The sequence below is a fragment of the Chenopodium album genome, chromosome 7, assembly GCF_948465745.1.
Source record: "Chenopodium album chromosome 7, dcCheAlbu1.1, whole genome shotgun sequence".
Classification (NCBI taxonomy): Eukaryota; Viridiplantae; Streptophyta; class Magnoliopsida; order Caryophyllales; family Amaranthaceae; genus Chenopodium; species Chenopodium album.
In genome coordinates, this window is record NC_137840.1 from 67,133,090 (window position 1) to 67,159,120 (window position 26,031).

At 34.8% G+C, this 26,031-nt stretch overlaps 3 protein-coding genes and 1 long non-coding RNA gene across 5 annotated transcripts; 2 read left to right on the plus strand and 2 right to left on the minus strand.

Moving 5' to 3' along the window:
- Positions 1-308: 308 nt before the first annotated feature.
- LOC145639243 (uncharacterized) lies at positions 309-5,328 on the plus strand. Of its 2 annotated transcripts, XM_081690425.1 has the most exons (5): positions 309-639; positions 1,679-2,268; positions 2,839-2,925; positions 3,409-3,667; positions 5,167-5,328. In XM_081690425.1, the coding sequence occupies exons 1-5, from the start codon at positions 388-390 to the stop codon at positions 5,224-5,226; spliced, it is 1,248 nt and encodes a 415-aa protein (XP_081546551.1). In that variant the 5' UTR covers positions 309-387; the 3' UTR covers positions 5,227-5,328. The 2 variants fall into 2 exon arrangements, with proteins under 2 accessions (XP_081546551.1, XP_081546552.1); XM_081690426.1 differs by lacking the exon at positions 5,167-5,328 and having other exon boundaries at positions 3,409-4,249.
- Positions 5,329-6,872: 1,544 nt separating this feature from the next.
- Positions 6,873-12,811, minus strand: LOC145639242 (putative beta-D-xylosidase 7). The gene is made up of 7 exons (XM_081690424.1): positions 12,240-12,811; positions 10,768-11,067; positions 9,629-9,798; positions 9,372-9,469; positions 8,860-9,271; positions 8,413-8,765; positions 6,873-7,919 (listed from the first exon to the last, which is right to left on the minus strand). Exons 1-7 carry the CDS (start codon positions 12,798-12,800, stop codon positions 7,327-7,329), a joined length of 2,487 nt encoding a protein of 828 aa, XP_081546550.1. The 5' UTR covers positions 12,801-12,811; the 3' UTR covers positions 6,873-7,326.
- Positions 12,812-13,863: 1,052 nt separating this feature from the next.
- Positions 13,864-14,940, minus strand: LOC145638143 (uncharacterized). The gene is made up of 2 exons (XR_014114623.1): positions 14,314-14,940; positions 13,864-14,193 (listed from the first exon to the last, which is right to left on the minus strand). It is a non-coding gene; the product is annotated as an uncharacterized LOC145638143 (long non-coding RNA).
- Positions 14,941-19,242: 4,302 nt separating this feature from the next.
- On the plus strand, positions 19,243-24,777 carry LOC145639244 (putative WD repeat-containing protein C2A9.03). The gene is made up of 8 exons (XM_081690427.1): positions 19,243-19,413; positions 19,492-19,669; positions 19,804-19,977; positions 20,395-20,481; positions 23,258-23,392; positions 23,503-23,613; positions 23,696-23,893; positions 24,011-24,777. The coding sequence occupies exons 2-8, from the start codon at positions 19,499-19,501 to the stop codon at positions 24,509-24,511; spliced, it is 1,377 nt and encodes a 458-aa protein (XP_081546553.1). The 5' UTR covers positions 19,243-19,413; positions 19,492-19,498; the 3' UTR covers positions 24,512-24,777.
- Positions 24,778-26,031: the final 1,254 nt, after the last annotated feature.

Genomic DNA, 26,031 nt, shown 5'->3' on the forward strand with positions numbered 1-26,031 from the left:
CTTAAATCAATGTAATTTTGCTTAGGCACGTAAATCTGGAACGATGACACGTGGGCCTGGGCCGTGCACAGGCCAACCTTTTGAAAACTTCAACGTGACACAAAACTCGTGGGCCGAGCCATGTGCCGGGCCTAACAAACCCTAAAGCACGTGGGTCTGGCAGGACCCAGGACCATCTTGATCTTATTGTGTTGGTACGAGGTGTGGCCGTGTGGCCTACTTTGGGGAACCAACAGTCTAGCAATGAGATTGTGCTCAGTTATCATTTGTCAACGACTTCAAAAGAAAATTCAGGCTGAACTCCTATATCTCAGCCATCACCCTGTAATCACTCACTTTCTCTCTCCTCTTCTACTAACGATTCATTGATCACTCAACTCTCCAAACATGTCAAATAGTTGGAAAATCATATTATCAGTTACATTATTTGCTACATTATTTGACATTTACCAACATCAAATTACCATTCCCTCTTGCAAAATTGCAAATGCTAATTCCACTCAAACACTTTTTGATGATTTTGACCATAATCATGAAGATTTAACAGCCATTCTTGTCTCCAATTTACTCTTACGCGGTTCTGATTCTTCATTCTTCGATTTGTTCTTCAGAGACTACTTTTTGTCCCAATTCTTCTCGGTATTTTCTTCTCTTAATCTTTTGAATTTGCCCTTTTTTCAGTTGTTTAGTTTTTGCAATATTCAATGTTATCTGTTGCTTGAAGTTTGCTATTTATGGATTTTTGTGTAAAGTGCTTAGATAATGTATGTTATGATAGGTAACTTCAACCTTATTTGCTGAAAGATGAACTGGGTTTATCCCTTTTTTTATTGTAAGTGATACTAGTGCAATTTTTATATTTGATACTCTATGTGCTCAATTTTTTTTATTTTTTTTTACTTTAAGTACCCGTGTTGAATACCTGACACTCTTATGTGTTCGGAAACCTCTTTTAAAACCCGAATGTTGGAGAAAATTGGTAGCTTTGTGTGACTTTGGGAGACGTACCACATACTGATATGAGATACTTATAAGTTATAGCTAGCCAAGTCCATTAGATTAGTGCTTAATTTAGGAGTAAAATATGGTAAACATAAAGCTTAATTCTTTAAAATTAATCAACAAATTGCTGCTTGATCATGAACAGTTCCCAAATTCTTGTTTAAGAGTTGTCTGACCTTATGTCAACTTAGTTTATCTTTATGCAAAAGGATTGGTTTTGATCAAAAACGGGACGTAGAAGATTGTTCTATTGAATGACTTGCATTGTGAATTTGAATGTGCCTAAGTTAAATGACTATCCTATGTCTATTGTATGTCGAAAATCATCATAGCTCGGTTATGATCATGGGAGGACTTATTTTACCTTTGTTAGTTCATGGTAGACAAATTTGTACTTCAAGCTCCTTGAGGGTTCGTGTCCTGACTTTTTATGTGACAGAATTTTATTCAGAGCTTTGAAGGATCTACATTCTATTCAGTTATGTCATAGAAGATAAACATATGCAAATAAGTTGTCTATACAATAGGGATAAGACATATGAGGGGGTTTCTTTCGAAAGCTACCTTTTACTAGACATTTTGTATCGTTTTGAGTTGTCTGTATAAGTTGTGTGATCCCTTTATGTTAGTTTCAGCTCTAACTCATCTTTAACATCAGTACATATGATTGAAGCAGAAATCTTTTGATATTTTGAAGCCTGATATACTTTTAGTCCTTGGAGATGTTTCCGCTAAAGGATTTGAGTTGACGAGTAAAAAATGGTCATCTGTGGTAGAGCAATTTGAAAGGATTCTAGGTCCATATCTTCACCTGCCTTTTCATGTTACTCTGGGTGACAGGGATATTGGAGAATGTAGTAAGTTGAAGGCCAGCTTAGTGCGGCGGGTTGCTAGCAGTTTCCCAGAGCTGAATCGTGGAGGCTGTGGTAGCTTTGGGATCAGCAATGTTAGTTTCATCTCAATCAATGCCATGGCATTGCTTTGTGGCAGCAATGAACTTCTGTCAGATGTTGAGACAGTTATTGAAACAGAAAGTGCATACTTACAAACACAATCTGAAGATAAAGAACAATCAGTCAAATTGAATGCTGCTGGCGAAGCTTCCTATCAGCACAGATGGAGAGATAATCCCGCTTCACCACAATCTGGCCCTGTCCTTTTGCTTCATATCCCCTTGCAACAAATATCAAATAGCTACTGCAATCAAGAGAGCAGCTCCAGTGCCATTTGGAACTCTCTTCCAGACAGTCTGAAAATACTATGGAGGTGAGTTTTCTTGCAGATGTTTTATATAAGTTGGAGGGATCACCTGTCTTCCTTTTATCTTTTGGAAATAATATAGCTCTTGTATTCTCGGCATTTGCCATCAGTTTGATTCATTATTCATGTTCATGTGTATCTTGGTCTATGTTTGGTGTCTAAAATCACCATTTTTATTTACTATATTCCTGTTCTTCCATGTCACATGTGATGAGATACTGGAATGCTGCTTATAAACCAATTTTCTGAAAAGGTACAATGAAACCTTACCTGTAAATTGTATTATGATTGTTTTGTTTTGCTCAATGCTTTGTTGGGGATGGCATATAGGCTTATATTAAAAATTTAAAACTAAATTGTAAGAAATTCAGATATGCATACTCACAGAGTTTATGCTGTTTTGTCAGCAGTTTGCTGTGAGTATTTTGTATCACAATGTTGCGCTTATCAGGAGGATCTGTGTTGTATCTTCTTGTTGCCAGCTGCCTGTCACTACTTTTTTGCTCTTGATATATAGTTCTGCAAACAATTGAATTTCGTTGTTTTTGAGTTAATATGACATTAAACTGCTTTCAGGGCTGATACCGATTCTGGACCATATGACTTGCTGCACACTATTCCACCAAATGCATCTGAATACATCTTTCAGGCACTTAAACCTAGGTATTGCTATGGTTTTGCACCTTCAAAGCATCTTCCTTGCTTCCCTTTTTTTTTTAATTGTCTGTTTGCTCTCTTCTTTTAATAATCCATAATAGTCTAGAACCCTAGATTTAATTGGTGCAATTACATTGCTGCTAGTTATTGGTATGATTAATGAATGGATACAGAAACACTGCTGAGTACCCTTGTTATTAGTCTTATTATCCTTCCCCGTCAGTTTTCCTCTCTTTGGATGATATATTTTGGGTTTGTCTTTGAGTTTCTTATGCTTTCATAAGACCTATGTTACATGGACTCGTCTTCAAGGATTTAATATTGGTACATCATCATAGAACAAAAGTCTCTCATATACGTTTTTTTTTTCGTAAATTGAAGTGTAAAGTGCTCAAAAGGGATACCTGACATGGAAGAAGTATCCATGTAAGATATTTTTAAACTGCTTTCAAGTGAGTGACAAAGATTTTTCTATTCTATGCTTTGCAGGATAATTTTCAGTGCTCACAGCCATAAATTTTGCGATATTATACACCCTGATGGGACACGTGAGGTAACAGTTCCAGCTTTGGCCTGGACAGCAAAGGATGATCCCGGTTTTATTGTTGCTACTTTCAGAAGGAATGAATCAGTAGTTGTCAGGCACTGTTCCCTCCCTAGAGAATCTCATGTTGTGGTTTCATTTATCGCCATTTTTGTTCTATCAATATCGCCTGCTGTCATAACAATTTTACTGCATCGACTGAATGTAAGATATGTTGGGTGATCTGTCCTCCACGTTTTTGCTTTATTTCCTGGAAAAAGAAAAAAAAAAATCTTCTTTACTTATGAATTTTGTTCATCTGCTTTATGCTTTACAGTTTTTTAATCTTCCCTTCATGTGATCTGTTCTAGCAGAAATCAGTTAACATCAACACTAGTCTCTAGGAAACGCTCAAAACTAATTTAGGAGCTTGTTATTGGCACATCACTTCAACTACATAAACTCTGTATGAATTGTAATTCATTTAAGCTCACAGCTGACTATTGGTGCTCCCAACTCTCAAATGGTAATTTTTCTTCTCCCTGCACCAGAAAATAGCCGCTGCCTTTAATTATTACCAATCCATCCTCATTAGCTTTTTATTAGTGCTCCCAGAGGCTGACATCAACTTCAATATCTGCTGACTCTCTTGCATCTAGACGTATGTTTTGTAATCCTATATTCCTATCACTTATTTCAAAGGACCTGTGCATTTGAGCCCTCAGGTCTTGCTTATAGCATTACAGGATCCTAATTCAGCATCTACCCCCTGTTTTAGCACTCTAATGATAATGACAATCCACAATCTTGGTCTGCTCAATTATATCAGTCCTGAATTCTGAGACCAATGCGTAGCATGTGGAGCCCATGTGAGCGCTCTGGGAACTTGATGATTGATTCTGGTAGAGATTGCTTTGTGCTGAGTGAAATTAATTTGTCTTTCTGAGTGGTTGAGACCATATTCAACTATATTAACCTTTCGGCCTTTGTAAATTTGGTAAGATGGTTCAGGACTCTTGGATAACCTGATACCTGAATTTGGGCCTTGTTCTCATGTTAATCATTGGCACCTTAGGATCCCATGTCATCGGTAAATGGTAATTTCCTACCTATAACAAATGATGGACTTCTTAGCACATTAAAACATTAGTGGTGGTTCTTGTGTGTTTGTTATGCTGAGAGTTGAAGATCACTTTTCTTTCATTTGTGAACTCATGTATTACCTGAATGCCTGGATTATATGATTGCTGAAAATGTTATTAGCAAGGGCAGTCCCTGTAGTTTTCTCCTGGATAACCCATAAGATTAGTCAAGCAGGAAATCATGCCAACACCAAGTAGTGGATGAACTGTTTTGTCAGCGTGGATATGGAAAATCATCAGCAATAAACCAATTGTTCTAGGTAGAAACTTAGGGAATTGGGTATAGGATATAGATATCAGAGAAGGGAGAGTAGAAGAGCTATTCAGAAATTTGTAAGTTTGGGCATTTGGAGAATGGTGGCCAACTGTTAGACAGTTTTTGTGTCATTTCATTAATCAAAGGTCTAATCTTTCTCTCTATTTTGCAATTTTTCTTTGATTCATTTGCAAATATTCTGAATTTTTTTTACGACAACTTCATCAATTGAGAGTTGAGAGCTTGAGGGCTGACATGCATTCTCCAGTGCTGCACCCAGAATGATACTTTATGCTGCTAAGGGTGTCGCTTTTGGCTGTTGACAGAAGGAGATGCTTGTTGGTATTGCAGAAGAACAAGCTACTTTCAAGTGCCAGATTTTCTAGTTTGGACAATCATCAAAATGGCCTAGTCTCATCCTCACTGAGAACAGATTGTGGAGTGTCCTGTCAACCTCCTCCTCTCAGAGTTTGTTCTGTTGCATTGCTGCTTTGTCTGCTTCCACAGGTAAGAATCCCAGTTGATATCCCTGCCTATAATTCAACTAGTTATAATATCTGTGAATAGGGTTGGATACCATGGAAACTGTTGTTTTAATTTCTTAAAGTTAATCATTTTTTTTTTTTAAAAGTGTTTAAGATACAGTTTTCAACATGAGACTAGTTAGAGCCTTACCACCCTCCCTCCTCTCCCCTTACAAGGTTATTTATTTTAGATTGCTATTCTGGGGAATTAGTCAATAGATTGGCTTGTGGAGATGTATTGGATTTAGGATTCATTGGCTTTTGAATGAAAGCAACAAGTAAAAATGAGTCAAATGACTTGTCTAGATTTCTCATTACCAACCTTAAAAATATTGGTGTCTCATCATGGATGATTGAAACAGCATCACAATCTGACATGATATACCTGCAAACAAAAAGTTTCTGCATCAAATTACACTTTTAAAATTTCATTATTTCCTAAGATGAGATCTATGCTTAACTCATTGAGAACCCCCACTCTTTACTTGCAGTTTAAAGACTTTTAACTCTTTTAAGTAAGAGATCTCAGTCAGCATAACTAAAGGGTCTTTTGAGTGATTTGAGTCATTGTCATGGTTGTGGCACATATTAAACCTCTTGCTCTTTGTTTCTTTGTGCATTTTTCAAATAACCATTGGTACGTATTTACCATATCAGCTGACACCTGAGAGAAGAAAAAAAATTGTGAAACAACTGTTACTCTATACTCTATAGACCATTGTAGACTTGCTTCCTTGCTGGCAAGCAGTGGGTCTTCTCTTGGCCTCTACATCTTGGGTCCCTAATCATTATTTACACACACACACACACATTTGGTGTCCGAATTTTTGTGCCTATTGCTTCTCCCTCATTATACATTGCCCTTGGTTTTATTCCTATGGCTTCACATATTCATACCCTTCAGTAAGTTTGTATAGACGTTCCCATGTTTTAGTTCATATTGATTTTTTGCCATCAAAAGATTTTTTTATTGGAAGATGTTTAGATTTTTCTTTTTTTGTTTTACAAAGATATAGATTAAACATATTTGATACAGCTCTATATTGCCATGACTTCCATTTACCCATTGGCTGTTGAGTGCAAATTTCTAGTCACATGGGTTGCACGAGTTCCTAATGTAGGACTTCGTAAAATAGGTTTCCATTCAACTGATTATAAGTAGTTGAGATTTGCAGACACCATTGCAGGTTATGGTGGCTGTGGTTTTATATAAAGGGGAATGTGGGTGTTGTGGCTTCTTGTCTGAGACATATGTGTATGCACTTATTGGGGGGAGAGGGGGAGTCACGTTTCACCTTTCTTTTATTGCTCACCTTGTGGACATTGACTTGACTTGAAGAATGTAATAGACTAGCCTAAGGAGGGGCAATATTGGCAGTCTAGTATTATGAGAGGTTATAGTCTTTATATTTAGTATAAATTGAGAGAGAAGAAAGGAAACGATAGGCAGAAATTTGTAATGGAAAACCTTAGAGTTATGAACTAAAGCCATTGTTAAGAGTAGTAGCCTAAAGCTATTAAGCCTATCTTTTTGTAATTATTTTGCCATTTTCAATCAACTTCAAGCTTTCATCTTTTTTCATTTGCCTTATTTAATTAGAAATACAAAGTCAGATTAGCAATCTATTACAAAGACACTTGTAGATACTTTACTGTGTAAACATGAACACTGTTTAAAGCATACTTCATCTGATGCATAATTTGTGTTTTAGATTACAGAAATTAATGAACAGTTTGCTTTCTCAATGGATCCTGATTTCCAAGTTGTAGTAGAAGAATGAGAAGCATATTTCATCTTACTCACGGGTCCCACTATAATTTAGTAACCCAACCTAGTATTTTATAGATCATCACTGATCCTTCACACTAGCTGAGTAGCTGAATCCTTTGGTGTGAGAAGTTTTGTATGAACAACTTCCGGTGGGTTGGTGTTGATGTTCATGGAGTTTCATAAATCATCAGTCAAGCAATTTGAACGGCGATTGGAAACTCTTGATCACCCACGACTAAAAAGTGAGTGCCTTCCTCTACCACCATAAGCCCATCTTCGTCAGCTCTGCTCAGATGCTCACAAGGGCTGAAATTAAACAGGACCTCTGTTTTTTCCCCTGCTTTCAAGTTAACACTCTCAAAACCAACTAGCTTTTTCATTGGACTTCCATTGGTTGTGTTTTCTTGCCTAGTGTACAACAACACTGGGTGTTTTCCTTCCATATCCCCTTCATTTTTCACTCCAACAGTTGCTAAAAATTGCATTGTCTTACAAGATTCTGATTCCATATCAGCAACAACAACATTCCTCATTGAATCAAAATTCTTAGCCACCTTGGCACTTCCCACTGAATTCAAATTCAAACTTTTTTGAGGAACTGACGTGAACTTGTATTTGTAGGTTGTATAGCTGAGACCATGTCCAAATTCAAAGACTTTCCTGCCTCGGTAGAACCTATAAGTGCGCCCAGGGTAGCCTTTGGAAGGATCTGCTCTCATCCTCATGTCTGTCATTGGCACTTTGACAAACTGCTGTGGATACCAAGTCATTGGTAATTTCCCACCTGCAATGATCACAAGAGTTAATTAGTTGTAAATCCAAAAACTTATTATTACTGTCACCCTAAATTTGAGAATTAAAATACAAACACCATTAACAATAATGATCCTATGTCAACATTGGATGTTGGTAAGGTCTGAGGAAATCCTCATGTGTATAGGTAGAGTAGATCATGGTACATGCTCAGCCATAGAACATAATACAACCCATTTCTGGCCTAGGGCTTTGGCCGGAAATTTTCTGCCCTAATTTGAAAAATCAGGTCAGGCTGGTTTAGGCCAAGAAAAATAGTCTATATGCAAGTTGAGCCATACTCAGTTCTATATGTAGTCTTGTCCATGAACACTCTGAGACAAGTAGCATTTAAACCATTTTTTCAGAATCTAATACTTCGTAGTAGATAAGCACAATCAATTTTAAAGAGAAACTCTTGTCACAATCAATTAGCCGAACTCCTTTTTTTTCAAAATCTGAGACTAGTGTTTAAATTAACTCACCTGGGTTGTGATCTCCAAAAATGACTTGTGCGAGTGCAACACTGCCTGCTTCACCAGGGTACCCTGCCCAGATGATACTGCCAATGTGTGGATCTACTTTGGCAAAACTTATATCAACTGGACCACCCGAGAGGATCACCAATACCACTGGCCTCTTCGCAGCTCTAGCCACCTGAGTGATGAGGTTGTATTGTTTACCTGGGAGCACCAAGCTTGTGCGATCATAGTCTTCTCTTTCTTGCGTTTGATCCAGTCCCATTACCAGCACAACATAGTCTGCTCCCTTTGCAATTGCCACAGCTTCTTGGATGGAAGCGGCGGAACAAGCCACATTGTTGCATCCTGGGTGATATCTGCACAAATAACAAATGAAATGAAGTTTGTTGTTCTTAATTGGGCATCTTTTGATAACATCAGACAAGAGCAGATTTGAAGTTTAGGTAGTACCTTGTGTTCTTGACATAGCTCTGCAATGCTTGAAGTGGGGTAATAGAAGTGCAAGGATGCCCATGATAATTGCCAAGAAGCGTCTCAGCTTTGTTGGCATTGGGACCTATGACAGCGAGGGAGGAGGGTTTTCCCTTGGGTAATGGGAGTAGCTTGTTACTGTTCTTTAACAGGACGATACCAGATTGAGCAGCCTTGAGTGCTAAGGCCCGACTCTCCCGGGTGCACACTTGAGCGGGGCCAATACCCCCAAATATCAGTTTTTTTGGGTTGCCATCAAACAAACCCAACCTCATTCTCACTGCAAACAAGTTTTCAAGTGCCCTGTTTACCTGTGCTTCTGCCACTTTTCTTTGTTGTACTGCTGATTTTGTGTAGTTTTTCAGGTAGGAACCACAGTTTACATCCATTCCTGCATATTAGGAATTAGTAGTTACACTAGTTAGTTCTCGATTTTAGTAAGACTTGAAAGTGGAGAATGGCGCTATTTGTGTAGGGAAAGTCATAATTACCAGCTTTTAGGACATCTGCTACTGCATCTTCAGGTGTTTTAGCATATCCTTGAGCATCATGTATTATCGATACTGCATCACAGTCTGATGTAATATACCTGATGCATTACTATAGATATTAGTGTCTTGTAGATTATAGTTATGAGGTTACTAAATGTCGAACATTATATTAAAAGTACTATCTACATCCTATCTTGGTCTCAAATAAGTGTAATTGTCTGTCATTTGATTATAAGCATATACTTGATGGAAATTACCCGTCAAAAGCCCATTTTCCTCGAGCGGTTTTAGTTAAGAGATTGTAATCAGCACAGTTAGGAACTCCATTGACGCGATTGTAGGCACACATTATGCCACTGGCTCTTCCTTGGTGTATGCAGCTCTCAAATGGAGGCTGGTATGTATCTGCCATATCTTGTGCAGTCACCTGCACATGCATATTTCCATGAAATAGAATAAGTTATCTATTTGCATAGAAATGGTACCTGTATTGTGCTATTATTTGAGTGCACATATTGTTTCCTTGTGCTGTCTAGTTAAGGGAATATTTTGAAAGTTTTAGAAATATGCTATAATAAAATTAAGGAAAATTTGTTATAAATGATCTTTTAAAGTGTAGGGGATAAATCTGTATGGATCTCCACCTTTAATGATTCTCATTTGGTAAGATTCGAACTTCAAATCTTTAAGAAAATAAGGTTAAACTCTTAATTATATTTCATTTACTACCTCCGTTAAATGTATGTGCAAATTTAGGGTATTATTTATAAGATATAAAATATTCTAAAGTTATACATAATATTTAACGGAGGTAGTATTATTATTAATATTATTATGACGACTTAAAAGTAGTGGAGTCGTATAATCCTGAACTTTTTGTCCCTAGATATGCTGGTATAAGACAGAGTAACACATAAGGTGGTGTTTGGGGTTAAAGAAGAAGAATCTTTGAACAATGTTCCAAATCAAATCTCATGCTCCCTTTTCCCGATGATTATGGGGGGTGTACCACTAGTCACAACCATACAAAACTTAATAAAGGATGTGGGGTGACGCGGAAATTAGTAACATGGTGCTATACCTCGTCATCATTTTCGGCCAATGAGAAAATAACACGGTTAAACTAATTTTAATTACAGTAGGGAATAATGTTTTTTTAGGTACAAGTATAATGTAACGTAAAGGCCTGTTCTGATTGACTGAATTGAGCCGAGCTGAACTAAATATTTTATGGAAGAAGAAAATTAAGAACTAAATTGAACTAAAAATAATTTGAAAAAAACAGACCCTAAGTATTTCTAAGTTGATTATTTATGTAAATTAGTTATAGTGTTTGTCCAAAAAAATAGTCTGAAATAAGTGAAAATTGCATAGCATGGTTGGTTAGGAGACTTACATGAGCATCAAAGACATAGCGAGTGTTACCATTCCAACGGTCCAAATCATACGCTGTAAAGTGTTTGCAGCACGCAGACGCCTGAAGGCGACCGAGAGGCCGGCCGCCTCGAAAAGAGTCACCTTGCAAGCCTCTGACAAAGTACATTGCATATTTGCCCGTCATCAAAGGGTCTTCCCCGGGAGTCTCTTGACCTCGACCCCATCTTGGATCTCTAAAAATGTTAATGTTAGGTGCCCAAAATGTCATTCCTCGCGCTTGTCCTTGGTTGTATACTCCTCTTGCTTCTTTTCCTATTGCCTTCATTTTCACATTATTCAATTAATATGTTGTCAATAATTAATTGTCGGGCCTTCTTTTGTTGGAAAATTATTGGCATTTTATTTAATTTTCTACATCTATGACTAACTTTATGTGATGATGATGTATCATATCTTAAAAACAATTCTATTGTGAAGTACTTATTATTAGTGGTATCATTATGCATTATTGGGGTGATAAGGATTAAATGACATAACACAAAACATACTCTGTATGAGTAATGGCACATAATGTACAAACTTGCTCTTAACCATTATTAGGTCCTTAAGTACATTATTTTCAAATTTCATTTATCTGAAATTTATTTAAATTTAGTAAAACTTAGGGCCTGTTTTCATTGATTGAACTCAGCTGAACTGAACTGAGCTGAGCTGAAGTGAACTGAAATAAGAGAAGAAAACTAAGAGCTGAAGTGAGCTGAGCTAACTGAACTGAACCGAATTTCAGCGTATGAGAACAGACCCTTAGTATAATAGTTAAAAACTTAAATAACTCTTATTAGCCATAACAAAACTTATTTAAACTCTAATTAACTTTTATCTAATTTTATTTTTTCTGAAATGAGGTGAACCATGAGCCATCTTTAATCCATGTGCATTTTCATTTATTCCTAACAATTAAAGTATACAAAATTTGACTATTGATTTCACCTTAGAAAGAACAACTTCCAATAAAGAGTGTAATTAGATAGGATAATCAATACAACTATACAAGTAGGACATACTAAAGCAGAAAGTAACACAACCACTATTATGGACCATTGATTAATACAGTACTCCATTTTCTATTCTTAATCTACTTAATCACTCTTTATTCCACGTATTATGCTACTTTAATCATATCAAATATCAATATATTATTACTGTGTTTACATACTTCGTATATATTACTCCGCAATTAACCATTTAACATGACAATGATACAATATGTTCATCCAAATCTAATAGTCACATTAAAGAACAGAGGGAGTACGACTAATCCTTTAAGTCTATAACTCTGTTCGGCTGGAATTAATAGTCACATTGATAATTTGACAGATGTTACTATCTCTCTGATACCACCTTATCCTAATTTGGAAAAAGAACAAAAAAAAAAAAAAAAAAAAAACTATCATCACAGTAAATATGCAATTCAAGGAATGGTAAAATTACCTGACCAATGCGGTACCAAAGTTGAACATCAAATGAAGCAGCAGTAAGAATAACTTGAGGAAAACTAGTAGCACCACGAATACTACCATTAAGAGAAACACCGGGACCGGCATCGGCTACCCCGTGCAATGCCTCGGACCACCACTCGTAAGCCGGGATGCCGAGGCGAGTTATAGCAGGGGCAGTATTCACTAACTGAGAGGCTTTCTCGTCTAACGTTAAATGCGCTACTAAATTTTTGGCGCGTTGTCTAATAGGCAAGTTTGGTCTACAAAATGCGTATTTTTTAGTGGTTGGATTCGATGCATCGCAAGCGAATGGCGGCAATGCCGCTGTCGCTGCCTCGATGTTGGCTAGAATGAGTAGTAGGACTGTCGTAAGGACGGTTGCCGAAGAGGCGGAGTTTTGAAGGTTAAGCTTCATTTTGGGTAGTTTTGGTTGGGAGTGGGAAGGAGCGTTAAGTGGAGTGTTATAAAGGAGTTGTAGTGTATTGGATTGGTTCATTCGGTGTGTAAAGGTTAATAGACAGTGATACCCTTCTGCTTCCTGCCTAAATGGCATTTTATTATTTGTATTAACTTCGTTGATTAACTTTGTCTCCAAGAGAATTACTATCTTCGTACTTAAATACTCCGTAGTTGCACTATTAAAGTCTTTTGTTGTTTAAAAAGCAACAAATTGAATGATGAGAATCGATCTTAAAATTCTCTAAAAGTATAAGGTGGTTAATTAATTGTTCGACACAATTCTCATGTGGATGACTTCCTAAATTGGGGGTTTATAATGGTTAAAAGTGGAGTTTGCACCTAGAAATCAAGAATTACGAGATATGGTCACGTTTTATTACAATTTGCTTGAGGAAAAGTCTGATTTTTCACAACTTCACAAGTCACTGATAAAAAAGGCATGTTTCTGTTACTTTGCATTAAAGTGGCTTTGTACTGTTATTAAAAACAAGAATGGAGGGCACACACATTAGCTGAGGTTATATAAACGGAGGGTTGAGAGAGATTTAGAAGTGTCTCGCAGGGGTAGGTTGGTCATTTCATGTGGGATTTAAATTTTGTCATTTTAGATTCAGTGGTACAAAATACACTCTCAGTGGTACAAAATATAATTTTAGTGGTATTTAAAAAAAGGTTTAAATGTCTAATTAGGTTGTCAAATAATACCATTACATCTCAGTGGTACAAAATACACTCCCAATGGTACTCAATACGGTTTTAGTGGTACTTATAAAAATTCTCAGTGGTACAAAATATACTCTCAGTAGATGTGGTCCCAATTTTTTTTGTCGTTTTTGCACGTGAAATCATTTTTCACTCCAAAAGTGGGCCCTACCTCACCTTTTTTTCACTCTCTCTATCTCTCTCTTCCTTTCTCCCTCTTGCTAGTACATTTGCTATATTATTTTATGTTGTGAGACATTTTATTTTGTCTCACAACCCTTGAAATATACTTCCTCATGATAGCTAAGGATTCTCGCAGTCTCGCACGCACATCAAACTTGCTGAGTTGCTATTTAAATATAAAGCCCAGTAAACGAACTTGCATTCACAGAGCATAGCCAATTAAATGAGGAGTTATATACACTACTAGGTACTGAACTTTGCAAAATGTATCAGGCAAGGTACTGAACTTTCATTTGTATCAGGCAAGGTACTTAAGGGAGAGTACTAAACTTTCTCACCTACAACAACCGGTTAACAACCAAAAAAAAAAGGAAAAAATAAAATTCTGACAAAATTTATGGAAGGTACCGAACTTTCAATTTTTTCCAAAAATGTCTGTTGCAGCTCCATTGAAGGTCTGTTCCAAAAACCTTCCTTCATCTTTGAGCTACCAATAATTTCATAATTAATACTCTATATAAAAAATTAAACCACAATCGAATATTATGCGATTCAATAAACTTCAAATGCGATTCTGGGTATAGCTCGGTACACAAATATCTCTGCATTGAAATTTAAATACAATAATTAATAATAACACAATCAAATAAAATCTCATTAATTATAACAAACTAATTAACCCCAAATTACAATAATTAACCATAAAAAAATCATTAACTTACATGATAGACTTGAGACTTAGGGTTTAGAGGAAGCCAAAATTTGAAGGTTATTGAAACCCAGATCTGCAAAGTCCATCTTCAAAGTCCATCTTCCGACTTCCACCATACAAAAATTGACAGGAGGAATTAAAACATCATCATCTTCTATTCTCTCTCCTCCATTTTTGCCACCATCTTCAACCTTCTTTTTCTTCTCCTTTTTCTACTGCTTTTTCCCACAATGTTACGCTCATTCTTCAAGAATTTTATATAATTATTAAGTTTTATTGATTGGAAAATTACTCATAAATAATTTGCAGACGAAAAGAAGAAAGGGGCAATTATCAAGAGCAGCAACTACAAGAATAACCCTAACAAGTAATCGAATTGTTATCGAAAATTAATTCCCACATTATTTATAATAGAGGCAAATTAATGAAAATTTTATACTTGTATAAGAAAACCCCATAAAATAATCCAAATTGAATTGGGGTTGTAAAACGAAGGAGAAGATAAGATAGAGAAAGTTGGATGAAAGAAATATAATATTCTAGAGAGAGAAAAAGTTGTTATCCATGATTTTTTTTTTTTAAATCAAATAAACCTGTTACAATAGGTTACCAACTGAAAGGTTACCTTCAGCCTAGGTCAAAGTACTCTATTTGATACAAATAAAAGTTCAGTACCTTAATTGATACATTTGGCAAAGTTCAGTACCTTGTAGTGTATATAGCTCATTAAATAGCTCATTAAATGAGCGCAAGCAAAAGTTACTTACTTAGCCCATGTCACTTTTTTATTATTATTGGCCCAACACTTGGCCCAGAATTAGATACCAACAACAACAATTTGTAAATAAAAAAAAAAAAAAAAAAAATAATAATAATAATAATAATAATAATAATAATAAAAACAGATAGTCAAGTTTTTTCTTATGTAATTTAGAAAATGAAAGGAGATATAGTAAATTATTTGAAATTATAAATTAAAAAACAAAAAAAAAAGTAGAGTAACAAGAGAATTAGTTTATTATACATTTATACATTAGGGGGTTATTTTCACCTCTCTTTTCTAGTACTATTTTTCTTATTTTTGCCTTTTTTTTTTTGGTCTCGTAATAAAAATTATACTTTGTGAAACTACGGATAATCTAGAGTAATATTACGGGCTTGTTTACATTTACTGAACTGAACTGAATTGAGCAGAGCTTAAATGAATATTTTATGAGAGAGGGAAATTAGGAGCTGGGCTGAACTGAACTGATTAGAGATGAACTGGAATTAAGTAAATGTGAACAGGTCCTACGTTTATAAAGTGAAAAGGGGTTTTGGGTGATAAATTTTTCTTTCCCAAAATACCCCTCTCATCTTTTATTTTATTTAAAAAAAAAAAACTACCTTCATTTTTTAAAAAATAAATAAATAAATACCATCAACAACAAAAAAAAAACTACTATCCTTTATTTAAAAAAATAATAAAAGCTACCTATTTTTTATATTTTAAAAAAATATAAGGGTACAGTACTATTTAAAAAAATATAAGGGTACAATACTTTTTTTTATAGGAAAGTTATATCCTTCTATTACTTTCATGATTTCATCAAATTTAAAATTTCTATGAGCCATATAGATTTTTTATAATATACACACGCAATGTGCGTGTATCTCACAACTTGTATTAATAATGAAAGAAAAAAACAAAGAATTAAAAAATACAGAGTAACAATTTTAAACCTTCATCTTACTATAAATTAAAATATATGCATGCATCATGAAAAAGCGTTTAAAATTATCAACGTAATAAGTTGTTTTGACCATTTTGCCCAAGGATAGGACGGTGGAATTAGATTAGGATGAGATTATGAGATATATTTCTTATCTTTAAACCATCACAAATCACGTCATTTATTAATTTAATTACTCCCTTAATCGTAGTTGTTGTAACTAACTATGGTTAAACTAACGGCGTTAGGGCCCCAAAACGTTAAGTGTGTCCCAGTAGTAAAATACAAGTGACCACATTGATATGCGTAGGCCAGCGAAGCAGGAAAATGGAGAACGAGATCACTGTGTGCACGTGGCGTGACATGGGAGCTCCTGAATCTTTTAACTTGGTTTTTGGTTGAACACGTGGACGCCCCAAGGCCTCTCCAGCTGTCCTCCTATGGTTGCCGACTTCGAATACGGTAGGCTTTTGGGGTATACGGAGGGTTCCATCGGGCAGAATATTTTGGTAATATCTCTGTTTATTTGTAACAATTTAACACAAAATATAAGTAAAAAATATTTAATCGTTACAGATAATATGAAATAGAGGTCGTAACATAGAATATATAAATTAATTATAAACTTTAATTGAGTTAGTTTTTTAACATTGTATCAGCGTTATAACTTAAGAAATGACTATCATTTTTTTTTTTTATTTAATACTCTTTTTATGATTATAGCAATAATAATAAATTTATACAATCTGGCCCCGTTTGGTTTGTTGTAAAATGTTTTCATGGAAAATGATTTATCAATTTTTACTCATTTCTTTGTTTGGTTTAGGAAGGGGTGGAAAACAATTTTTCCAAGGGTGGAAAATTTCATCCTTAATGATGGAAAACATTTTCCTTCACAAAACAAGAGAAGTCACATTTTCCTCTTTCCTTCTTATCTCTTTTTTTTTTTTACTTCCCTCTCATTCATCCTTATATTTCCGATCCTATTTTTTTTACTTTTCTTAAACTTTTTTGTATGCAACAAAACAAAGGAAAATTAATTTGCAATTGTGTTTTTCCTTGAAAATATGTTTTCCTAAAAACTAATTTTCCATTAAAAATTTATCAAATGGGCCCTTTATGTCAAAATCAATTTCCACTTTAAGAGTGATAAAGCATTAACCACCACCTCCCTAAATATCTCTCAAAACAAACAAACAAAAAAAAAAAGAAAAAAGAGGTAATCGAAATATTAAAAAGTGTATTATTTATATCATGAGTTCATGACAAATACGGAGTACGTTTTTGGGGAGCATGTACCTTTTTGTTTTGTTAAACTATATGATTTTTTTTTTTTTTTTTAAGGAAAAAGCTTGCATAAAATAAAGGAGAATGATGTCTACTTTTTGTTTTATTTATGTGCATACGACTCTATCTAATTTTTCCTTTTCGATGCAATTTTTTCTTTACACAAATACACACGTAAAATATATTGTACAAGACACAAGTAATTAAGGATGAAAGATCAAGGGGGAAAAAAAAAATTCACACTATATACGTAGTGCCCAAAACCGAAAAAAAAAAAAATAGTTAATACTTTTTAATTTATTAGTTATGCCTACAAGTAACCTAAATATATACGTAGTACAAGTTTTATTGATCATAAAGAATAATAAAAAAAATAAATACGAGTTATATCTTTTGTTGATAGTTTGTGTTAAATTGTGACTCGAAATCTAGTAGGGCTGACTTTGAACGCTTATATCTCTCAAACTACAACTGATTTTGAGGTGATTCAAGTTGGAGGTGATAGCTTGGTTCAAGAGCTTTCCAACAATAGGTCATATGCCCAATTCCGATAAGAAACGAGAAAGTTATGACCATTTTACGAAAACCTGACGAAGCTGGTGCAACGAGGCTGCGAGCTATAGCTCTATGCGAGTGAGCTATGCGAGTGAGCTATAGCTCGGCCCTATGAGGACTTGCGGCAGGTATGAGCTAGCTGCCAAGCTATAGCTCGGTAGTTAGGTTATTCTAGGATAATTGATGGAATATTTCCTAAAATTATATCTTTTCTATGACGGCTATTTGAGTATACTTGGGGAACAATCTTAGGGCTTAGGGTTTTATTAGGGTTTCCTTGTGTTATAAAAGGAACCTTTAGTTGATCAATTAGATCATACCTTTTGAGCCATTAGATTTAGGACTCCTTGTATTATTCTCTTCGTTCTTTCTCCATTATAGTGAATGAAGAAGCTCTCGAATCCCCCACCCGTGGATGTAGGTCTATTTTGACCGAACCACGTAAATCCTTGTGTTATTTGTTTATCTTCTTTATTGCTTTTCTCGTTCTTAATTTCATTGACTTGTTTCGCATTAATCAAACACAATTACACCCTAATTTCCTAACAGTTTGTATAGTGCATATTGATTTGAGAATCATTCCTAAAAAAAGTGAGAAATTGTGATATAGAATCATTTGCCTATTTTTTGGTCTTTATTGCACCCAAATCATACTCAATGTCATTGTGACCAACTTATAATAAGCCAATATTAATTAATTTTGCAAATTTATAATATAAAATACCTCTCACCATCGATTTATATGCCCCCAAGCCCCCAAAGTACTTAGAAGAGAGAAGTAAATCTAGACGCAAGGTCGTACAAGCCCCTAAAATGGGGAAAGATAAAGTTGTGATTTAAGTTGGCGTATGTTGATCTTTTATTAATGCGACCCCTATAAAGGCTCGACCAATGTCAGATCATACCAATAAACTCTCTTAATAATTTTTATATTTGTCAGATTGGTCGAAACAAGTTGATAGATTGACATACTCGTCAAGTCGTCATGCCCATGTTGAGCTCGTGCCAAATTTGAAAAATAATGTTCATGTACTCCGTACAACTCATTGCCCACTAGCATGCTCGCGTCCTTGCCATGTCGACGACGGGCTTATGCCAAATCAGGCCAATTTCATTTCATGTCGCCCAAACCCACATCCACATCCACATCCACATCCACACCCACACCCACACCCAACTTTGGGGAGAAGTTTCCATTTTGTCATTTACAGTCAAAATAAACAAACAAGTCAAATCAAAAGGCCACAATAACAGCAGTTAACCATGCTTAACGGCAGGTGACAGGTCGTCTTTCTTTTAATGGGACCCAAACCTCACAAAATTCCATTTTAAAAAAATAAACACCATCTAATTAATTAAAAATGACCCACACTTGCCATTTACCTATTCGACCTCCTCTCCCCTCTTCACTCCCTCTCACCATCACCAAAACTCGTCCACCATTCTTTTATAAATAACTACTTCTTCTTTCTTTCCCACCATTTTCCCACAATTTCTCAATCTTCTCCTTTTTTTTTTTTTCACATACACTATTCTCAGTTCTCTTCAATCTCCAGGTAAATCACGCGTCGATCGGTGTAATTAGTACTCAACTCTTTTGCTTGAGTGTATATAAATAGGATTGAATTTTGCAGGATTAAAATGGCGGAGTTTCAATTCCAAAACGACGAGCTAGAGTTGGTTGATTATATCAACGATTTCACTAATTTTGACGGCGAGCTTTTAGCCTTTTCCGAGAGTTCTTCGCCGACAAGTAGCCTTTGCAACACCGACGATCCTTTCGATTCCGACGTCGAGGATTGCTTTGACGTCGTACGTTTTCTCTATTCCTCTTTTTGTTCCTTCATTACTCCTTTTGTTTCATTTTGATGTTCGGAATTGAACAAGCTTGTTTTGTTTATGTATGAATAATTGATTGAAAAATTGGTTGTCTGGTGAAAAAATAGTGTGAAGGAAAGTCAAAAGGCGAAACGACGGCGTTAGAAGCGAAGAACGGGAAAGATATACAAGGAATACCTTGGGATAGGCTTAATTTTACGAGAGATAGATATCGTGAGACTCGGTTGAAGCAGTATAAGAATTTTGAAAGTCTTCCTTCTTCTCGAGAACATTTGGAAAAGGTCAGTTTTCTTATTTTGTTTAATTTCTGAGAATTATTATTTTTTATTATTTTTTTTTTGTAGAAAATTTGAAGTTATTTGATTTTGTGGATTGAAACTGATTAGTTTTACTGATTTGACAGTTTAATTTGATTTACGACGTTCTAATTGATGCTGATTTATTGAGTTTTTAGTTTTTGTTATTAATAGCAAAAAAAAAAAATTAAAATCTGGAAATTACTAAAAAAAATAAAATTATACAGATTTTAGTTGTCATATTTCAGATTTATACAAGTATGACTAATTTAAATTCTTTTTAATATCGTGTATAATTGTACTTTGAATAATTCAAAAGTAAGATGGAAAATGACAATGATACTGAATAGGCCCTGTTTTGTGAGTTATGATTCATGTTTGTTGATGTGCAATATGTAACAGGAATGCAAGCAAGTGAAGAGAAGCCAAACCTTCTATGATTTTCAGTTTAATACAAGACTTATCAAGTCAACAATTGTGCATTTTCAGGTAAAATTTATGCTTGTTTTCAGATTGTTGCAAAAACATAAGTAGTTTTGATGTAGAGATCACTTAAAGGGACCTTTGAGATTCAAGTGTAAGGTTGTCATATCTTTATATATTGGCCACAAGGAACAAATGTGGATTTCGGGATCATTTCTATAGTTGATGGAGACTAGATTTCGAATTTGTTTAGTTTAGCACTTGAGGACTCTATAACAATTTGCAAATTAAAAAATTAAACATATTTATTGTGAAGAGAAGAATTTAATTGAAAATTCATTTGACTTTAAAATTACCCTTTTTAATTTTCTTTTTATCAAGGGAGATTGATAGGCGAATTATAGAACAAACAGATCTAAGAATTGAGAATGTAAATCTGATTTTTTTAAAAAAATATTTATATCAGTTTGTTCTTTAATTGACATACAATCTTTCTCGAAAGAAGCAAGCAATTCTTTAAGGTATCTTTTGTCATATGAATATCTAAACTAAATTCTATCCTTCCTAAAACCATTTCTTAAATTACTTTATATGCTACTCTAGAGTACTCAGTGTTGAAACTTGAAAGTAAACATGATAAGTTGAACTATATTCTCCATCAAATATGGTAATGATTGTGAAAATTACTCTTTTCTTTGCTGCTAATATATCAAAATTGACCAGTTTACATTTTGATTTGCAAGGTCCTTTATGTGGCTTTTCAGTTAAGGGTCCCAAGGAAACTTACTTAGCAAAGAGTGTCTAACGCGAGTTTGTACCCATGTGTCAGACACAACCATTTCATGAAAATTTTGCATGATTTTGGTCCAAAATAAAGTGTCTAATTGTCGTACCCATATCTGAGTGCTGAGTGTCTAAATAGGTATTTGAGGAAAACATTAGATGTTAAGATAGGGGGTTTGCTGCGTGTTTGAGGTCTCTTAGATCCAACTTTCATGTGTTTCTTATAGAAGGATACACTCAAGAATTTCAGCTTTAGGCTTAAGATGGTATAATTGGCCTCTAGTTTGCTTGTTAAGACATTTGGTTATGACATTAAGCAAACAAACCTAACTATGCCCTAGATGAATTGTTATGTGGCTCAAATTTGACCAACCTCATTTTTCATCACATGTTAAATTTCTTGGCTTAAACAAATTGTTATGTGGCACAAATTGACTAGCTTCATTTTGCTTCCCATGTCTATGTATTTTTACATGTTGTATCTGGTGGCAAAAACCATGTGGGTTGTATTTACTTCATCTTTTTGTGCAGATTATTGAAGATGTAATCATTACTATTGATTTGATGCTTAATACTCACAAAATATTCTAAATATAAAAGTTCGGTCATGTAAGGTACTATCTTGAGTGGATTTTGCTTTGTGGTGCTGTAATTTGTTATACTTGTAGTAATACAAGGTATTATGTTAAGCATTATGTTATTTTCTGTAGTAGTGCTTATAAAGTTATCTTGTCTACTTAGTATAATACTCTGGTTAGTCTGGTAAAAAGCATCATATTGTTGCATGCAATACTTTAAGTGTCTGTTGTGGCATCTTGAAAGTTCATGTTTGGAGGTTGTAAAATATGTCACTCTTGTAGATAGAACAAAGAAAAAATAAAATTAAAGGCAGAAAGAGGAGTTTTGAAAGTCAGGAGGCTATGTTTGGTGTCTTTTACATTAGACATCAGAATAAAGCCCCTTTAGTTGCAGAACATGTTCATTTGTATAATTGTATTGTACATCTGCATTTGAGTTATTTAAGCAAAACCTCAGATCATATTATCCTTGTGATATTAAAAAAATTAATAGAGTCTGAACATCTGAAGTCTGTCTACTGTATATATTACTGCTTCGAACTAGATTTACTATTAGTTGACCTTGGCCACTTTGCTTTTGGGTGTCATTTGATGCTTAAATTCTAATAATGTATACAATTTAAAGTGGTGTTTACAACTCTATTGTTTTAATTAGCATTATAATATTGCTTTAACCGCCTTGTGGCATTAGAATTTTAACTCTGTAACAGGATGGAGTTATATCTGAGCAGCTGGCGCTTAAAGGGTACGTTTCAATATGGTATGAGAGGATAAATATAATTCTGAACATGTTAGAAAATTAATGAAGCTTGCAATAATTGTTGACAACACGATAATTTTTTTATTCTGTAATTTCTTTAATGCTATTACTTCGTGTTCAATATCTTGGATGATTTTTTCTTATTTTTTATTTTTATAATAATCTTATTGCTTATATACTTTGTGGTGGATTGTAGTTTCTCATTATGTTCACCCTTCTGTCTGACTGTCTTTGCATATGTTAGTAGTTTTTTTTTTCGTATTTTTTCACTCCCTTCTGCACAGTCCATATTTAAGCTGCCGATGGTTGGATGCTGACTGTTCATCATGATTCTGTCACCTTGTTTAAGTAAAGACCTCAATAGTTCTAACATACTTCCTGTGCCATGTCAATTGGCAAGATGGAGAACTAGCTAGTCCAATGTCTACTCCATTCTGGATTTTATTTTATGTCATTCTTAGTTGGCTTCCCATATCATCATGTAGCTGGTTGGTGTAGATAGGCTTATCTATTCCACTTGATCTGAGATTGTAGAGGTGCTTACATAACAGAATTTACTAGGTTAGAAATGCCAGACAGAGTGATGAGTGCATCAATCTGAGTTTTTGAGTGTAGTGATCTCATTCCTGGTACTTGTAAAAAACTTATGATTCGTTTATTAAGTTGGTGTGAGAATTTGGTGGTTGTTACTAACTCTCCAAAATCTGTTTTGTGGTTGCAGCTGAGGAATTTGTTGTGGGCGACATCAAAGCATGACGTTTATCTGATGCAGAACTCCTCTGTTATGCACTGGTCTGCTCTACGTAAGAAAAGTGAAGAAGTGATTAATGTGGCTAAACCAATTGTGCCAATAACGGTGAGTCATAAGTGTCCTCATCTGTTGCAAGTATGAAAGCTTTGCATGGCTGCATCTTTTTTATAGTTATGTCACTTATCTGACAGTATTAGTTTCATGATGCTTCACAGAAATGCACTCGATCTCTTCCTCAGCCCTTGTCGAGAGTGCAGATTAGCACTATGTGCGTGAAGGATAATCTCTTGGTGGCTGGTGGTTTCCATGGGGAGCTCATTTGCAAGGTATGTGACTTTAATTTTTTGTTCTGTTCACTCCAGTGTTTATAACTTGTTTGGCTTACATGTTGTCGCTCTCTGGTTGCAGTACTTAAATCAGCCGGAGGTGGAATTCAGTACAAAAGTAACGACAGAGGAGAATGCTATTACTAATGCAGTTGATATATGCCAAAGCCCTAGTGGTTCAAAATGGATTATAGCTGGCAACAATGATGCTCAAGTTAGAGTTTTTGATGCTGCAAATTTCATTTGCATTAATCATTTCTGCTTTCCTTGGTCTGTGAATGTGAGTACGAACTACCTCATGGTCATGGCTTCTATGTTGGAAAGCAGCCTAACTTTTCAATATTGCTGATGATTTGTGAGATATGTGCTGATTTCTTATCTTTTGCTTTGTTTGTAGAACACCTCGATGAGTCCTGATGGCAAGTTAATGGCTGTCCTTGGTGACAGTGCAGAGTGTTTGGTATCTGAATCTCATACAGGGAAAGTCGTCGGTACACTCAAAGGGCACGTGGATTATTCATTTGCTTCTGCTTGGCACCCTGATGGGCGAATCTTGGCCACCGGAAACCAAGACACAACTTGCAGACTCTGGGATATCAGGAACATGTCACAATCCCTTGAGGTACTTAAGGGAAGAATGGGTGCCATAAGAGCATTGAAATTTACTTCAGATGGCCGGTTCATGGCCATGGCCGAGCCAGCTGACTTTGTCCATATCTTCGATACACAATCTGGATATGAGGAGGCACAAGAAATTGACCTGTTTGGAGAGATTGCAGGGATTTCGTTCAGCCCCGACACTGAATCACTGTTTGTCGGAGTTGCTGATCGCACTTATGGTAGTGTGCTAGAGTTTAACAGGAGACGTCATAATAAATACTTGGAGGCCATATTTTAGGAAATGTGGCTCTTGCAAATGGCAAACGAACTTGTTTTTTCCACGAGTGAGATGCAAATATTTGGACATAATAGTTGAAAGCTCTTTTTCTTTTTCGGTGTATTTTGAACTGTGGAGGCATTATTTTTAGAGGTTGATGCCGATGCCTCGGAAGTCATCTAGCAACTTTGCTAATTAGGGAGCCTTTTTTCTCCCAGTTAGCGTCAATGTAAAGAACACTCTACATTTGGGATGTTTTTTAAATATTTTTTTCGTCTTGTGTGTTACTAAGTACTTTTTTTTTTGAGGGCCAAGTACTTAATATATTTTCATGTAAATTTTATATACTGTATTTATTTACTATTAATCCGTAATCCGTACTATATTTTTGGTCCGCATTTGAGCATTTTCTAGTCAATAATATGGATACTGACTTGTAGTGCAACAGCCCAATGAAGGGCATTACGACACTTTCGGATATAAGTAAAATGCGTCACTCTTAATCTTAATTGGAGAGCATGAGATAAGTTTGGTGTATATGGTAAACTTTATTGAATAAAATGGCTTACTTTTGGGCTAAATATAGGATTATGAAGCTTCTAGTTGAACAAAGCAATCTAACATTGAACTATTTTATATATCTGGATAATGTTAAAGGAGGTCTCTATGAGTCTTATCGTTCTCAATTTATCGTCTCATCACTCTCATGAAATCATCACAAATATGACCCCATAAATCAAAATATGTTACGGAGTATTACATATTTTAGGCATTAATTAGGAATATTATTTTATGTTATTTTTTTTTTTCTTTTTGGACTATGAGTATATTAATAGTTCAAGTTGTATAACGTCAAAAATATAACAATTACTTGTATTTTTAGAACAAACAAAGTATACGTCTATTTATATTGGAAAAATGACCATAACACGCTAAAAAAAGAGGAACATTGACTAATATATAGGTGGACTATTGCACAAATCACCAATTAATTTTCATGTGAAATCCTACTAAGAATGTATGTGGTTAACAATTTATATTTATCCTTCATGAAATATTATCTTTATGAATTTATTGCGTGATTGAAGATTGTCAAATTTGTCCCTTCTCAAATTCTTGGGTGTTTTTTTTTCTTTTCGGAAATAGTCTTGAGTGTCTTAGTCAAGCAAGTGAATTCATGACATATATGTCTAGAGACTTAGAGAGTATATATATGTTACATCATAATCTTTAACCTTTATCATGTTAACGTGTTACATTCAAATGTATAAGATGTTTTCATTTGGGAAGTGACATTGAAATGTTTATATTTGTCTTTGTCTTATATAGAAATGTAAGCTAACAATGTTCAAGAAAGCTAACTATAATCAAATGTTTCAATTTAAGCAACCAGCGTGTTGATGTAGTTATCATAATTTTAATTTTGTTTGTCAAACCGGCCAAATTTATTCCATATTTAATTTGGATTTGAAATTTTATACATTTTGACAGCAATTAAAAACATAACCTTAATTACTAAGATTAATTTTAACAAGTGTCAT

Coding starts and splice junctions, on each gene's coding strand:
- LOC145639243 (XM_081690425.1), top strand. CDS start 388: ATGTCAAATAGTTGGAAAATCATATTATCAGTTACATTATTTGCTACA. Junction 640..1,678: donor TTTTGTCCCAATTCTTCTCG/GTATTTTCTTCT, acceptor TGATTGAAGCAG/AAATCTTTTGATATTTTGAA. Junction 2,926..3,408: donor TTTCAGGCACTTAAACCTAG/GTATTGCTATGG, acceptor TATGCTTTGCAG/GATAATTTTCAGTGCTCACA.
- LOC145639242 (XM_081690424.1), bottom strand. CDS start 12,800: ATGCCATTTAGGCAGGAAGCAGAAGGGTATCACTGTCTATTAACCTTT. Junction 9,799..10,767: donor GCTATGTCTTTGATGCTCAT/GTAAGTCTCCTA, acceptor ATGCATGTGCAG/GTGACTGCACAAGATATGGC. Junction 8,766..8,859: donor AGCTATGTCAAGAACACAAG/GTACTACCTAAA, acceptor TTATTTGTGCAG/ATATCACCCAGGATGCAACA.
- LOC145639244 (XM_081690427.1), top strand. CDS start 19,499: ATGGCGGAGTTTCAATTCCAAAACGACGAGCTAGAGTTGGTTGATTAT. Junction 23,393..23,502: donor AACCAATTGTGCCAATAACG/GTGAGTCATAAG, acceptor GATGCTTCACAG/AAATGCACTCGATCTCTTCC. Junction 23,894..24,010: donor GCTTTCCTTGGTCTGTGAAT/GTGAGTACGAAC, acceptor CTTTGTTTGTAG/AACACCTCGATGAGTCCTGA.